This window comes from Haliotis rufescens, unplaced genomic scaffold (assembly GCF_023055435.1).
Source record: "Haliotis rufescens isolate VD_foot unplaced genomic scaffold, xgHalRufe1.0.p SCAF_40, whole genome shotgun sequence".
Lineage (NCBI taxonomy): Eukaryota > Metazoa > Mollusca > Gastropoda > Lepetellida > Haliotidae > Haliotis > Haliotis rufescens.
The window spans coordinates 216,092-232,237 of record NW_025964113.1 but is presented as its reverse complement, the minus strand read 5'-3'; the positions used below and the strand labels follow the sequence as shown (position 1 = coordinate 232,237).

General features: G+C 39.7%; 1 protein-coding gene across 2 annotated transcripts in view; it reads left to right on the top strand.

Moving 5' to 3' along the window:
* LOC124140324 overlaps window positions 1-16,146 on the top strand; it is a 237,584-nt gene that overhangs the window by 115,395 nt on the left and 106,043 nt on the right. For both annotated transcript variants that reach the window (XM_048382708.1, XM_048382709.1), the window contains 3 exons: window positions 11,853-12,125; window positions 13,042-13,251; window positions 13,452-13,684. In XM_048382708.1, the coding sequence (XP_048238665.1) occupies window positions 11,853-12,125; window positions 13,042-13,251; window positions 13,452-13,684 (716 nt within the window). The remainder of the gene's footprint in view (window positions 1-11,852; window positions 12,126-13,041; window positions 13,252-13,451; window positions 13,685-16,146) is intronic.

Below are 16,146 nucleotides of genomic sequence, written 5' to 3'. Positions count from 1 at the left end.
TATTAGTAGAACTATGGGTATCCTTCAGGATAACCGACTATTTTGCTGTTACAGCGGTAGGAACCTGCGAGCAAACAATCTACCTCGAGGTGGATAGTTTCAACCATTTGTACAGCGTATACACTTGCAGGCAGGGACCCCCCTACCAGGTTGAAGGCTCATTCGGTTAGAGCAGTGGCTACGTCACAAGTGTACGCCGCGGCTCTGCCCATTGAGGACATCTGCTCCGCGGCTGTTTTTCGAGCCAGCCGAGCACGTTCATCAAACATTACCAACTCGACAAACACTCAAGCGAGCGTGCTCGGTTTGGTCAGTCAGTTCTCCGAACTGGGCAAAGTTCTAATCTCTAGCCGATTGAGCATTCGAGATTTTAGACAGTCCTCCGGTTATACTGCTCAGTAATGGTCCGGATTTTATCTTCTGCGGTCGATAATACTCGTATTTTGCACATGCACTCCTTCGATCCTCGGGGACCCTCTGGCCTAGCTCAGCGCGGGTTATAGTCTCTCGTGATCTACGCCCCTATATCACTTGTTCCAAAAAAGTGGGGGGGGGGGGTTTCGAGTTCTCAACTTATGAAAACAAGCCGCAAAACCAGGCTTTATCATAATATATGGTCGACCACGCCCTGTCTCTAGCCCCCGCCTTTCGACGCAGGTGCCTCACGATAAGGTTGGTTCCATTTATTGAACTCAATATTTTATTCTGTTGAATAATCAAATATGATGTATTTATTTACGCCTATTGCTGACGGATGCCACTTCCTCGATTACCTGTGAGTCTGTCTTGATGCAATAAGTGCACCAAGGAGGATTTAATCTGAAAGAGAATTTTACAAACCTGTAGAGGTTATGAATTCTCTGATGAAATCCTCCTTGGGGCACGGCCACCCACCTCCCCACATTCCGTCAGCATTTGACAGTGATTTGGGTGAGAGTTGCTCCCCCTGGCGTGAGGCGCCGTGGGGGGTGAGGCCCCGTAAGGGTGGTCGTATATCATACAAAAACTAAGTTTTTTGTGTGGTAACATTTTTTATTAAGGAAAATGGTTACAACTATGTCATGTAGATTTTCTTGAGCAAGGAAAATGCAATAAGTGCCCCAAGGAGGATTTCATCAGAGAATTCATAACCTCTACAGGTTTGAAAATTTTATTCAACATTACATTGATGGATATCATGACAGGTCATATTACATTGTCACATTACAGGTCACGATTGTGTAATGAATTGTACTTCCTTCTTCGTGAAGGTTCTGACCACTGGTGAGAGGGTCTCAGGACTGCAACCTCCGTGAGTGACTGCTCGCGCTGAAAGAGCTTCACTACCTTGTAGATCGGCACCTCGGGTGGCACTTCTTGAAAAGTCTCTTTATCTTGTTGTGCCACCCTTCTAAGTGATTGTTGGTACGGTGGCCTTGGTTGTCGAAGTGATTCCAAATCTCTGTGATGAAGGCCTGTCCTTGAAACCAACTGGTTGTCACATAGTCCATGAAGGCGGTCACTTTAGGGCCAGCAGGAGAGTCAGCAATGGCATCAAGCCACACATCATCCACCTTGTCACGAGGTGGCGTGAAGCAACTCACCCTGAGTTGTGATCCTTGCAGTGCACTCCTTGACAATACAGGACCAGTATCTTCTTTCACCACGACTGATCTTACACCGAAACTTAAAGCCATCATAGTACAGACCGCCTCCGTGGTCTAGTGGTAGAGCGTCCGCCCGGAGAGCGGAAGGTCCAGGGTTCGATCCCGGGCCGCGTCATACAAAAAGACGTTAAAAGATTGTACTTGTTGTTACCCTGTCTGGCGCTCGGCATTAAGGGGCTAAAACAAGGACTGGTCGGCTCGGAGTCAGTATACTGTGTCTGAGTGGGGTAGTCATGTTAAACTGCGGCATGGTATCTCAGTGAGCTAGCACTATAAATCGGCATCAGTCCGTCGCTATATAAGTGCAATAATCTTGGACGCGACGTTAAACCCAATTTCACCTCACCTCACCATCATAGTACAAAATGACGCCTCCTCTGCCACTTTCAATGAACTTCATTTGAACTTGTGCATTTGCCATGGTTCTGACATGGAGTGAACAGGACGTCACTTAAATATGTTATGAATAACAGGATTAACTCAATGTCAATTAAGAACGTTTACTCAATTTAAATGTGGGACACTCATTTAAAGGTATCGGTAATCTGATTTTTTAATTACCGGCTTGAGTAGGTGAAATGCACACAGCTGAAAATGTGGCGCATTCGGCAATAGTCATTTTTTAAATATGGCTCAACCGGCTAGACAACGGGCAGAGACTCAGTTGATTTGCCTTTAGACAAATGATATGATAGGTGTATAACAACCATGAATCTGTGCAGATTTACACTCATGGGAAAGCCTAGTATGTGTGGCAGGCATTGCGTGAAAGAATTTTGTGGAATTCATGCTTACTACATTAGACAGGGAAATATAAACTATACATGTTCTGTATGTGGGATAGGGACCAAAGGCCGTTACTGCTTATGCAAGAAACATGTCGCTGATAAGATCAGGAACAAGATTATTTATGCCAGGAAGAGAGATTACATCAACGAGAGGAATAAGTTGGGGAGAATACGTGTTTATATGTATGAAAAATAGCCATTTAGACATTTTTCTCATTTAGCATATACCATTACATCACAATGGTTTTTGTCAGAGAGTTGAATGCTTTAGCAAAACAACGTGGTCTACGTGGTTATTCTCGAATGCAAAAAGCTGAATTGTTTACCTTACTTGGTTTGGAATACAACAAACCCCAGACTATTAGAGAACTCAAAGCACAAGCGAAAAATAGTGGGCTGAGAGGTTATGCTCGAATGAGAAAAGCTGAATTGATTGATTTACTAGATAATAATCAACCAGTTTTTGAGCCGGTTGTTGATAAATATCAACCCGCTGTTGAGATTTGTACCCACAGGCGGCGTGGGTAAATATCTAAAAGGTTGGAAGATGGATATTAATTCCAACATGGATGTTAATGATGCTAAACCCATTGTATCGAGCAAAATTAATGTGGAGTTAGTAACGCAGACGATAGCACTGAATATACCAAACCTTATTTCTGTGGCAACCAAGAAGTTATAACCAAATCTGAGTCAGCAGATACAAGAAACTTTAGAACGCTGGACTAATAGAGGTTCTTTATATTTAGATAAAACAAATTATATGCCTTTGAAAGGTGGATCTTATATAGATTTACCCTCGTATGATAAGAAGAAAAAAGTCATAATTAATGTAAAAAATAAAGGTGATGACTGTTTCAGAATGATGATAATATCTGCCTTGTTTCCCGCAGACAAACATCCGGATAGACCTTTTAGCTATCCCCAAAAAGACGGACTCAACCTTGATGGTATAGACGAACCTACACCAATCTCACAAATTTATAAGGTGGAAAAGCAAAATAATTTAGATATAAATGTTTTCGGACATTCTCCTTAAGGCATTGTTGTACACAGGATAAGCTCCGCCCCAGAACATATTTCCAGAATCAATTCATTTTTGATCGAAAAAGATGGGGAAATATCATTATCTGTGGATAAAGAGTTTAAGCAGGTTATTATGAGATAAACAAAACATGCAGGAAAGAAATATTTCTGTGAAAGATGTCTGCATGGAATACTGTAGACAATATCTATTAGAAGTGCATAAAGAAGTCTGCGGAGGTGTTGGGCAGACTGCTATAAGGATCGATATGCCTAAAGAGGGAAAAAAAATATTAATACTTGAGCATTATTGTAATCAAATGCCAGAACCATACATAATTTACGCTGACTTCGAAGCACTTATCAAACCAATATAAAGATAAGTATAGATAAGTATTACTGAATGTAGTTTTACGTACAAAATTCAAGAACATACTCCTTGCGGGTTTGGATATATAGTTGTAAGGTATGATGGGAAAACAAATGCGCCCGTGAATTACAGAGGTCCGAATTCAGTAGAAAAGTTCCTAAAATATCTGCAAAATGAAGAGAGAAAAATCAGGGGAATTTTATCATGTAAGAAACCCATGTGTATGATGAGGGATGATTGGAGAGCCTATAAGAAGTAAACGAGTTGTCATGTTTGTAATAATCCCCTGAATGGGGATTCCGTAAGAGATCATTGTCACGTCACGGGTAATTATCAGGGAGCCGTGCATGACGAGTGTATCTTGAAACTAAAAATGAATTCTCAAAGAATCCCCGTTGTGTTTCACAACCTTAGAGGATATGATTCTCATCTCATCATGCAACCTATCTCAAAGACAGATGGCGTCTTAAAGTGCATTCCTAATAAAATGGAAAAATATATATCATTCTCATTGACTCAAACTATACATTATACGGACAAGGATGGGAAAGCGAGAACAAAACAAACTAATGGGCTTAGATTCATAGACTCCGTACAGTTTCTCTTTCCCTGGACAATTTAGCTAACGCGAACAATCCCGATGACTTTGCTATAACAAATTAATATACTGATTGGTGTCGGCATTTGTTGCTGAGAAAAGGTGTACATCCTTACGATTATATGGATGATTGGTCTAGATTCGCCGAAACTAAATTACCACCCGTTGAATCATTCTATAGTAACTTAACAGAATCTAAAATAACAGACGCCAATTATAAACATGCTGTGGGATAAATTAGGTTGTAAGAATTTAGGTGATTATAGCGATCTGTACTTAAAAACTGATGTACTGTTACTCGCCAATATATTCGAGATATTTAGAAAGACATGTTCAAAACAATACGGTTTGGATCCAGCATGGTACTATTCCAGTCCAATTCCAGACTCTCGAGGGACGCATTGTTAAAGAAGACCAGTGTAGAACTAAAATTACTCACCGATTATGATATGCACTTGTTTGTTGAGAAAGGATTTAGAGGTGGTATATCTATGACCGCGAAAAAAGTATTCTAAAGCCAATAATAAATTAGTGGAAGGATATGATTTGAGTAAACCCAATACGCACATATTATATCTCGACGCCAACAATTTGTACGGATGGGCTGTGAGCCAACCTTTACCCACGAGGGTTTGAGTGGGTAAAAAATATCGATGTAAATGATATTCCCACAGATTCCGATAAATGGTACATACTAGAAGTTGAATATCCATCAGAGTTACACAAAGACCATAACAGTTATCCGCTTACTCCCGAAAGATTAATGGTTAATAGAGATTGGATGTCAGAATATCAACACTCCTTGATGGGTAATACTAGGTTAGCTAACGTAGAATAATATGATGGATAAGACAAAATATATAGTCCATTACAGAAATCTCCAGTTATATCTATCACTAGGCATCAAACTACAGAAAATACACAGAGTTCTTAAGTTTGATCAAAGACTTTGGATGGAGCCCTATATAAGGCTGAACACAGATTTAAGAAAGATGGCTACCAGCGATTTCGAAAAGAAACTATATAAGCTCATGAATAACTCAGTATTTGGAAAAACTATGGAGAATCTAAGGAAGCATGTTGATGTTAAATTGGTCAGATCTCATGCAGAAAAAAGACTCAGGAAACTTATAGCCAGTCCGGCTTTTAACAGAAGCAAGATATTTGATAACGACTTAGCCGCATTACATATGCATAAAAGTAATATAAAATTCAACAGACCGCTGTACGTTGGTATAAATATTCTTGACTTGTCAAAACACTTAATGTATGAATTTTATTACAACGAACTTAAGAAGCAATACGGCGATAGATGCAAGGTGTTATATACCGACACAGATTCTTTGTTGATGGAATACAAACCGAGAATGTGTATAAAGATATGGCAGAAAAAATAGATATGTACGATTCAAGCGATTACCCTAAAGATAATCCATTACACAGCTCAGTAAATAAAAAGGTATTAGGTAAGATGAAGGAAGAATGTGCTGGAACTCCTATTGCGGAGTATGTTGGATTAAGACCTAAGATGTATTCTATAAAGAAGTCTGATAATGGGGAGATAAGAAAAGCTAAAGGTGTAAAGAAGAATGTGTAATTTTCATCGCATCAGATGGTATCTTCCGGGTTAATCTCGTTACTTTATTATTTAGCGCTGATACAACAGCTGATTATCATGTCACCCATTCGGTTGATCTTAATCGATCAGATTTCACTTCAATCCCATACTAATATCCAAACAAACGTTCTGCTAATGTCCGGTTAAATCTTTCGACAATAGCTTGGCTATGGGGGGGCCTCTTTTTTGCCACGCCTTATTGTGACATCGTGCTTTGTTAATAGTTTAGTTACTGATCCCATAAACTCGCGACCAGGATCAACTTGAAACAACTTAACCATATTAGTGGTCTGCGTTTGTATATGCGGCTCAGTGCATTAGCTACTTCTGTTGAATCTTTCGTGGTTAATGGCTCAGCCTCTTTGCACCGAGTAGCTAGATCTACTACAGTTTAAGCATATTTATATGTTTTGCGTCTTACCTTATCATGGGGGAGAAACAAGAGGTCAGCCTGATGAACTTCATTCGTTGTAAAAATATCAAACTTCTTCCTCGGTATGTAACACGGGGCCGGTAAATATATTGGCCACATCGCTTGTTTCTTTAACCAATCCTTGGCTACATCTTTAGATACCTTAGCCGTAGTGGCTAATTTTTTAATTGCTCCTATACCTTTCCAATATCCTCGCGGGCTATAGTAAATTTTATCCGTTATCAATTAATATTGATGTTTCTTTTAATACGAGTCATGACGATCATTGAATTGCATCATGGTTTTTGCATATAAAATTACCTCTGTAGTAGCTGTGTAGGGGGTACATCTGGCTCCAGTGGCAGTGGTCTAGAATCACCATTACCTATACTACTCCTTCATAGAATATATATTTTATTCACATGTAGTCCATATAGTTATTTATCATTTCTTGGTGATTATAAGGAAATATATATATTTCATAAGACTGACATTTATGTTTGTGTCATTGTCTTTATTTTGAATACATATACATTTTTTTTAATATGTGGAAGACATAATCACGTTCAGGAATCCATGGTATGTCTGGAGTTTTTGTTGTTTTGATTTTGATAAAAATTCTTTTTAACCCAAAGACTAAGTTGACATATATATACTACTCAAAAGAAGTTAGGGAACACTGATATGTTTGCACTTAAAATCAAAAAGGAACAGAAAACGAAGACGTGTAGTAAATTCAATAATGACCGAGTATACAGTAAGAAAGAATCATGAACAATCCACTACATTTCATAACCTGAACAGGTGTTGATGTCAATGTCACTGGGGTCAAAATTTGAAATCCAGGCCATGAGAGAAAAGTAAGTAACGAGTGTGTCCGACCCTAGCAGCCACACATGCAACACAACGACGCCTCATGGATGTCACTCATGTCTGTAGTGTGTTCTGTGGGATAGCATGCCACTCCAAACTCAGCCATTAAGCAAGCTGGCGCAGATCTTGAGGTGGAGGGTGGTTCTCCCTAAAACGTCTCGTTAACAGATCCCATACGTGTTCAATGGGTGCCATTTCAGGAGAATGTACTGGCCATTTCATGTGAGTAACATTGTTTTGTTCCAGAAAGTCAGTGACTATGCGTGCACGATGAGGTCTAGCATTGTCATCCTGGAAAACCGCCTGTGGGCCTATTCGATGAAGACAAGGAATCACCATTGGTCTCAGAATCTCATCCCTGTAGCGAACAGCATTCAAATTCCCAGTGATGACATACAGATTGGATCTGTGATGAAATGAGAAGTCGGCCCACACCATGATACTACCACCACCAAAATGATTGTGCTCACGGACGTTGACGTCAACAAAACGTTCCCCACGCCGTCTGTAGACAAGAACACGATGTCATTATGCTGCAGTGAGAACCAAGATTCGTCAGAAAAAAAGAACTGCTGACCACTGTTGTCTTGTCTACTGTCGGTGTTGCCGTGCCCATGATTCTCTGGCTGCTCTGTGACGCGGAAGAAGAAGCGGTCTAACGGCTTGACGTCGGGGTCTGTTGTTTCTTTCCCTCATACGGTTTCTTATGGTTTGGTCACTGACATTTGTTCCTGTAGCAGCCCTCAGTTGCCTTCGAAGATGGTTTGCTGTGACTGTTCTCCTCCTCAATGCTTCAACAACAACGTACCGGTCTTCTCTTCCTGTTGTCACACGAGGGCGTCCTGACCTTGGTCTATCCCGTACTGTCTGTGTTTGTTGGAATCGCTGACGTAATCTGCAAATGACAGATGGACTAACATTTAACCTTCGAGCAGCTTTCCGATGTGAAACATTCTCATTTAGCCACCCAATAGCTCTGGCTCGTTCTTCAATCGTGAGGTGTCGACGTTGTTGCACGTTGAACACAGTGATGCAGTTTCATAGCGACCTGCCTTTATCAACACAAATTTTGCACAGAAATTCCTTGTGGCTCATGCTTCATGAGAATAAGTGAGCAAATGCACGATCTCCATTTTTACAGCAGCTGTGAAGAGGAGATTACAACAGAAATTTCCATGAAAATGAGTGCAGGTCAAAATGATCGTTGACGAGCCCAGTATGATTTAAATTCTTTGTTCTGGTCATGAAGTCACTTGAGTAAGGGTAGTCTTCAATATCAGTATGTTAGCCGCCGATCAGGAGGCCATTTACCAAATTAAAAAGGAATCGAATGAACAGTGCTACAAAATATCAGTGTTCCCTAAATTGTTTTGATGAGCATATTATGTGAGGGTATTTTTCATGTAAAAATTGTTGATATTGATGGAATTTTAAAATAGTTTTTGTTAAATTATTATGAAGTAGGGTTTTACGTATAACTAATCAAGACAAGTGAGCACAAGCACAACCATATAGGTCACTGTTGATAGGGGTAAAAAGTCATATGATATTAACTGATTATCTTTGGACTGTTGAACTGATTATCCTTCCATCCTTTCCCTTGATGAGGAATATCTGAGACATAGTTGTAATGATAACATGATCTCAACAAACAAACCAGCATCAAGTTTTTTCTATCCTTGCCATTGTGAGCAATATCTCAGACAAAGCTGTGATCAGAACATGACTTTGAACAAACAAACCGGCACCAAGTTTCTTCCATCCTTGCCATTGTGAGCAATATCTCAGACAAAGCTGTGATCAGAACATGACTTTGAACAAACAAACGGCAGCCAGTTTCTTCCATCCTTGCCATTGTGAGCAATATCTCAGACAAAGCTGTGATGAGAACATGACTTTGAACAAACAAACCAGCATCAAGTTTCTTCCATCCTTGCCATTGTTAGCAATATCTCAGACAAAGCTGTGATCAGAACATGACTTTGAACAAACAAACCGGCAGCCAGTTCCTTCCATCCTTGCCATGATGAGGAATATCTCAGACAAAGCTGTGATGAGAACATGACTTTGAACAAACAAACCGGCAGCCAGTTTCTTCCATCCTTGCCATTGTGAGCAATATCTCAGACAAAGCTGTGATCAGAACATGACTTTGACCAAACAAACCGGCAGCCAGTTCCTTCCATCCTTGCCATGATGAGGAATATCTCAGACAAAGCTGTGATGAGAACATGACTTTGAACAAACAAACCGGCAGCCAGTTCCTTCCATCCTTGCCATGATGAGGAATATCTCAGACAAAGCTGTGATCAGAACATGACTTTGACCAAACAAACCGGCAGCCAGTTCCTTCCATCCTTGCCATGATGAGGAATATCTCAGACAAAGCTGTGATCAGAACATGACTTTGAACAAACAAACCGGCAGCCAGTGTCTTCCATCCTTGCCATGATGAGGAATATCTCAGACAAAGCTGTGATGAGAACATGACTTTGAACAAACAAACTGGCAGCCAGTTCCTTCCATCCTTGCCATGATGAGGAATATCTCAGACAAAGCTGTGATCAGAACATGACTTTGAACAAACAAACTGGCAGCCAGTTTCTTCCATCCTTGCCATTGTGAGCAATATCTCAGACAAAGCTGTGATCAGAACATGACTTTAAACAAACAAACCAGCATCAAGTTTCTTCCATCATTGCCATTGTGAGCAATATTTCAGACAAAGCTGTGATCAGAACATGACTTTGAACAAACAAACCGGCAGCCAGTTCCTTCCATCCTTGCCATGATGAGGAATATCTCAGACAAAGCTGTGATCAGAACATGACTTTGACCAAACAAACCGGCAGCCAGTTTCTTCCATCCTTGCCATTGTGAGGAATATCTCAGACAAAGCTGTGATGAGAACATGACTTTGAACAAACGAACTGGCAGCCAGTTCCTTCCATCCTTGCCATGATGAGGAATATCTCAGACAAAGCTGTGATGAGAACATGACTTTGAACAAACAAACCGGCATCAAGTTTCTTCCATCCTTGCCATTGTGAGCAATATCTCAGACAAAGCTGTGATCAGAACATGACTTTGAACAAACAAACCGGCAGCCAGTTTCTTCCATCCTTGCCATGATGAATACTATCTCAGACATAGTTGTGATGAGAACATGGCTTTAAACTGACAAACCAATAGTCAGTTCATGCCTTTTGATATGGTTTGTTTTACTTTTGACCTTTTTTAAAATGTCAAATAATGAAGTCTTCTTTATGACAGGTGTACTTGTATATATTCAATATCCACATAACTGACTTTGGTTGCAGCGGAGGAGGATCGAGGTGAGATGTGACTTGGACTTGGTGTTCTCTTCAATGTGTTCTGTTTATATGTTCTGTCATTCCATGAGAAAACTTGACAGCTGAGAAGCAGTGTGTTGTTACTTTGTTACTCTCTACTAACATGTTCTCCCTGAATACTGTTTTCTAATTACAAAGAAATGCCCATGGTAGTCCTTATGAATAATGAATAGTTATTATTCATATTTACTTAAAAAGTTTTAGTCTGTTTTTAGCTGACAAGTGCTGTAAGGGAGCTTTAACTTACATCCAAATTTGGAAGCTGGGCATCAAGTGTTTTCTTTTAAATGTGATGTTTGCTGAGCACTTTTCATGTCACGTCTGTCTTTTCTGGGTTTTTAAGATGTGGATTTACTTTCTGCAGTTTTTGTTTGATGAGAGGATTCACCTGTATTTTTGTTTTTTAACGATTTCAAACAAATATCTCACACTTCCTGACCACAATAAACAGGCCTCGACTTTATCTAAATCTAATGCCCTGACCAATTATCTACATAATTTTACCTAGAGCTTTTTTGTCATATATGTTATATATAATTTAATCCTCTATTGAACAAAGATCTTTGGGAAGTGACATTCAATCAGGTATCTGCATGTTGATCCTATAGAAATGTGAATCACAGGTTTCTGATTCGTGACTTGTGTATAACCTATCATTATAGCATTTGTTTTGGAAGATTTCTGCATGTGAATGACTGTAAAAGAGGTTTATTATGGTCAGTGCTGTTTCTCTCTTTATTGGATGACTCAGTCATACCATGGGTGTAAAATACAAACATGCTACAAGGCACACGTATGTGTTTTAAGATCAGTGTTACCTGATGTCCATTACCATATCCATACCTTGCCATGACAATAACTTTGTTGTCTGTCACAGTACTGACTTAAGATAAGGTATTAAGGAGTGAACAAAACTTGCTGTAATCTAGAATGATGCTATATTTTAAAAACATTTTCCGAATAATATGTGTTGCACAACCTTGCATGTGTCATTACATCTGGAAAAGAGGGCATGTGTCAATGTTTTTTTCTCTTCAGCTAATGGATGTGAGTAATGTTAGATTTACTCATATTTTTCTGACAGTACTGAGTAGCATTTATAATTTCATGCAGTATATTTCTATACCCATTTATTAAATGTTTTCTTAGTTTTACTGTCTATTTCTTTCAGATGAAGTACCACCAACAATTCGATGCCCAGATCCACTGGTAGAGAAATTCAAGGAAGAAACTGACCGCAAATATTGGCAGTTTAGTGTATCTGCATTAGGTATGATTGTAAGTGATGACAGTGGCAGCACTCCCTCTGTTCTGTTCAACCCCCCAGCACTGAACATTTCTGCAGCCTTCGTCAGCCAAGCCAACTTTGTTCAATGGATCACAGCTACTGCAATTGATGCTGCAGGAAATAGGAACACATGCCAATTCCAGGTCATGGCAAAAGGTGAGTATTAAGAAGGAATTGCCTATAATACTTAGCTTGGCATGCCAGGTTCCCTGTAATTAACGAATCCACTAGTCAATAAAAGTTTTACCATCTAGATCAAACGTGAGTTTAAAGTAGAAATAGCCAACAATAATAATCTAGGTATGCCAGATTTCTTTCAGTTAACATGTCCATACAAAATGGTCACTTTAAAGTCGTGTTTTGTCTAGAGATCCAAAGAAGGTTAAATGACCATCATTTCAGTTATAACTTGACAATGTTATTTTGAGATAGGTCAAGTTCTATATCAAGATCAAAGGAAGATTTTAGGATGACATTGCTTCAGCTGAAGCTTATCCATAGTGTCACTATAATGTCAAGTTTCATAGTAGATATCAATCTGGCTATACTTCCATGACAGAGACAAATGGCTCAATTTTAGGCTGGATCCAAGTCAGATTCATATACAATATGTGATGCACAACAATTTATAATTCAAGTTAATCAATGTGTTCTTGGTTATATATACAAATTGTGATTTTTGTCCCTATAAAATGTACCAAGTATTTTGTACAGTCAATATCGAACAACAACCATATATGTCTCACATCACAACTTATGCTGAACTAATGCAAGACCATTTTCATTGGCCAAAGTTAAGCATGGAAGTCATGTGGCCTTGTCATTATGCTGATGAAATCATGAAAAAAGTAGGGGCCCAAATATTCAAATCCTATTATGACAAACTTAAAGGACCGCAGAACCCCTATGGATTTATAAATGCTTGTATGAAGTTATAGCATTTCTGATAGATTGTTTCATTTTGATGACTGATTACCCTTTTTCATACGGAAGTTGATTGGTCCACTCATGAAAAATCTACGTTCAATTTTATTTGAGCAAATGATGTTGTATTCCTTTTTTTTACTTTCAGCTGCCATTTGTTCACCAACGTCCATCCCCAAGCCTGTGAATGGTCAGAAGTCCTGCAGAGCCCTCAGCAATAATGGTGGCTACACATGCGATCTTACTTGTGATGCTAACTACGCCTTCTATGACCAGTCTAGCCAGACAACCGTGACTACTTCCTGTATCACAGGAAGTCCGTTCCCTCAAGCTGTGATTCCTGCATGTTCTTTCACACGTAAGTCACCAGGGAGAGCAGTAGTGTATGGTTTAATTTCTGGGTTGTTTTCTTTTCTTTTCAAAATTTAAAGCTTGACCTTCTGGTTAGTAGGAGAATGATCTTATTCTTCTAACTTCGGTCCCCTGAGGTTCCAACAGCATTTCCTCCTCCAAACCCATATTCACAGTAAACATGTTTCTGCCTTCTGTTTGTTTCAGAATCAGAGACAGCCAAATTCACACAGATCATCAGATTTTCTTATGATGCTAGTACAGCCAGTACTCTGGCAGATACCTGTAAGCAGGGCTATGCTACTATGATGACACCAGTACTTAACAGCCAGAGAACAAGGCTCAATAATTACTGTCTTAATTTACGAGAAGTGCCGACTCTTATTCTCCTTATTGCCAGCCCACAGAATGATATATCCATCAACACAGCTACAAACAAGGTAGGTCAACTACATGGACCTATTGGTTTTCATTGTACTCTGTATCTGAAAGCACAGTTTTTGATTAGTTGGATAAACTGAGTTGCCCTTCAATAAAGCACCACCATAAGGACAGATACGAGGGGTGTTCATTAAAGATTTCCCCTAAACTACTTAGGGTTATCATATTTGGCTGAAATTTGATACATGTATCTATGGGTTATGTCTCAATTTGCAGCACCGAACTATTAATCTTACCACTTTTACAGGTGTTATGATCGAGTAGGGTGTGACAATGGAGCCAGTAGAATACCGAGCAGTGATTAGTTTTTTATATTTGAAAGGTCACACACCAAAAGAAACTTTCAATGAAATGAAAGCAACTTTTGGGGAAGATGCCCCATCATATGACGTTGTTAAACACTGGCATCGCCGGTTCAAGTGTGGTCGGACATCTGTGGAAACAGCTGCCATTCCTGGTCGCCCCCATTCAGTCATTGATGAGGACACTATCCATCAAGAGGAGACCGCCATTTTGGCAGATCGACGTATAACTGTTCGCCAGTTAGCACAAGATATCAAGATCAGTGTAGGGTCTGTGGAAAAAATCATCCATGACAATTTGAACATGCATAATGTGTCTGCACGATGGATTCCCAGGTTGGTCACACCTTTCCAAAAGCAGGAACGAGTCAATTGCTCAAAGGATCTTTTGGACATGTGCCAAAAATACCAGGCAAACTTTTTGACAGACTTATCACACAGGATATAACATGGGTCCATCACTATGATCCTGAGACTAAAGTTCAGTCGATGCAATGGAAGCATGTGGAGTCACCACCCCCAAAGAAGGCACGTGTCCAACCCTCTGCAGGCAAGGTCATGCTCACGGTGTTTTGGGACCAGCATGGAGTAGTGATGATGTATTTCTTGTCCTGTGGCTATGAAATCCTTCCACATCCTCCTTACTCTCCTGACCTTGCACCATCTGACTTCCACCTCTTTCCAACCATGAAGTCATTTTTGAAGGGAAAACGTTTCACAGATGATGAAAAACTGATTTCTGAAGTCAAGTCCTGGTTTGAGACGCAATATGAGGGCTTTTACAAGCGAGGTCTCCATAGTTGCATACAATGATGGGAGAAGTGTGTAACTCTTGGTGGTTCCTATGTGGAGAAAGACTAATACCTTTGCCAAGTTTCATTCCACTAGGTCCATCGGAAGTGGGTCAGGGGAAATCTTAAATGAACACCCCTCGTAGGTCCCCAGTTACCCATGCTTGTCGTAAGAACTGACCCAAGAAAATCTAGTGGTTACACTATGTGGCTTACCTGATTGTGTCATCATGCACTTGTTTGCCTGGCTCAGAATTGATTCGTTACAGGCAGCAGTGATATAACTGTGATGTTAATAAATTTGCTCACTAAATGAGTTGAAGTTGTATTGAATATGTTTTATTGATATGTAATTATACAATTCTTGCAAATACTTTACCTCTATTATATCACTGACATAAATCCTGTATTTTGGCTACAATCACACCAAACTAAACTTTTAGATTTGCAACTGGCATCCTCTTCACTGTCAACTGTAGAAAGTAGTTGTCCCCACAATAACACTTTGCAGCTTACAACTCTTCTGTGCATGAAGGCAGGAAAATCTCACTTCTTTCCAAACATCAGTTTACTACAGACAGATGATTGGGCAGGTAGGAAGGAGTAAATCTGATGTAATGCTGAAAAAAAAGATTCTTGGCTCTCAGGCACCGGCGAATCATCACAAAGTCTGCCTCACGTTTCGTTTTTATTTCCATTTTTAAAAAAAAGAAATCCTTAAATATTCCAAGTCTCGAACACACGACCCCAAAAGTGAAATGCTACAATACTTAAAAACAATGTGATCCAATTTAATGTGCAGTTACTTCCCTTTTCATGCGCACTGCTTTACTGCAAATCTTAACCCCTGTGTATGAATTGTAAATCATCATGTCTTGTGATGTTTTATCGCAAATTTAATGTTTTCAGTGACCAAATTTACAAACAGCAAAACATGCACACAAACTCTTATTGCTGCCATGACCATAACCATGATAACACACGAGATGTGCAGTAAAGCAGTGCGCATGAAAAGGGAAGTAATTAGTAAAATCTAAATATGTTTCACATTTGTGTATTTATCTTGCATTACTCCATATTGCATTCACTGCTGTCTTTTGACAGAGAGAGGAACTGTGTGAGATCCAGCTGCTGCTCCATCAACCACCAGGAGGCAGCACCCCCCTCGCACAGTCGGCACGTAACCGGAAGTCATGACGTCACATCAAAACACATAACTGCTTTGTCACCTCCAGGGATGTACATACCGGTACTTTGTATCCCTTGTGGAAATTAAAGCTTTTTGTTTCTTTATTTTGTGTGTTTCTACATTTATTGTATGCTGTTACATTGTTACTTGTTTATAGGCTGTGACCTTTAGGGTCTTCC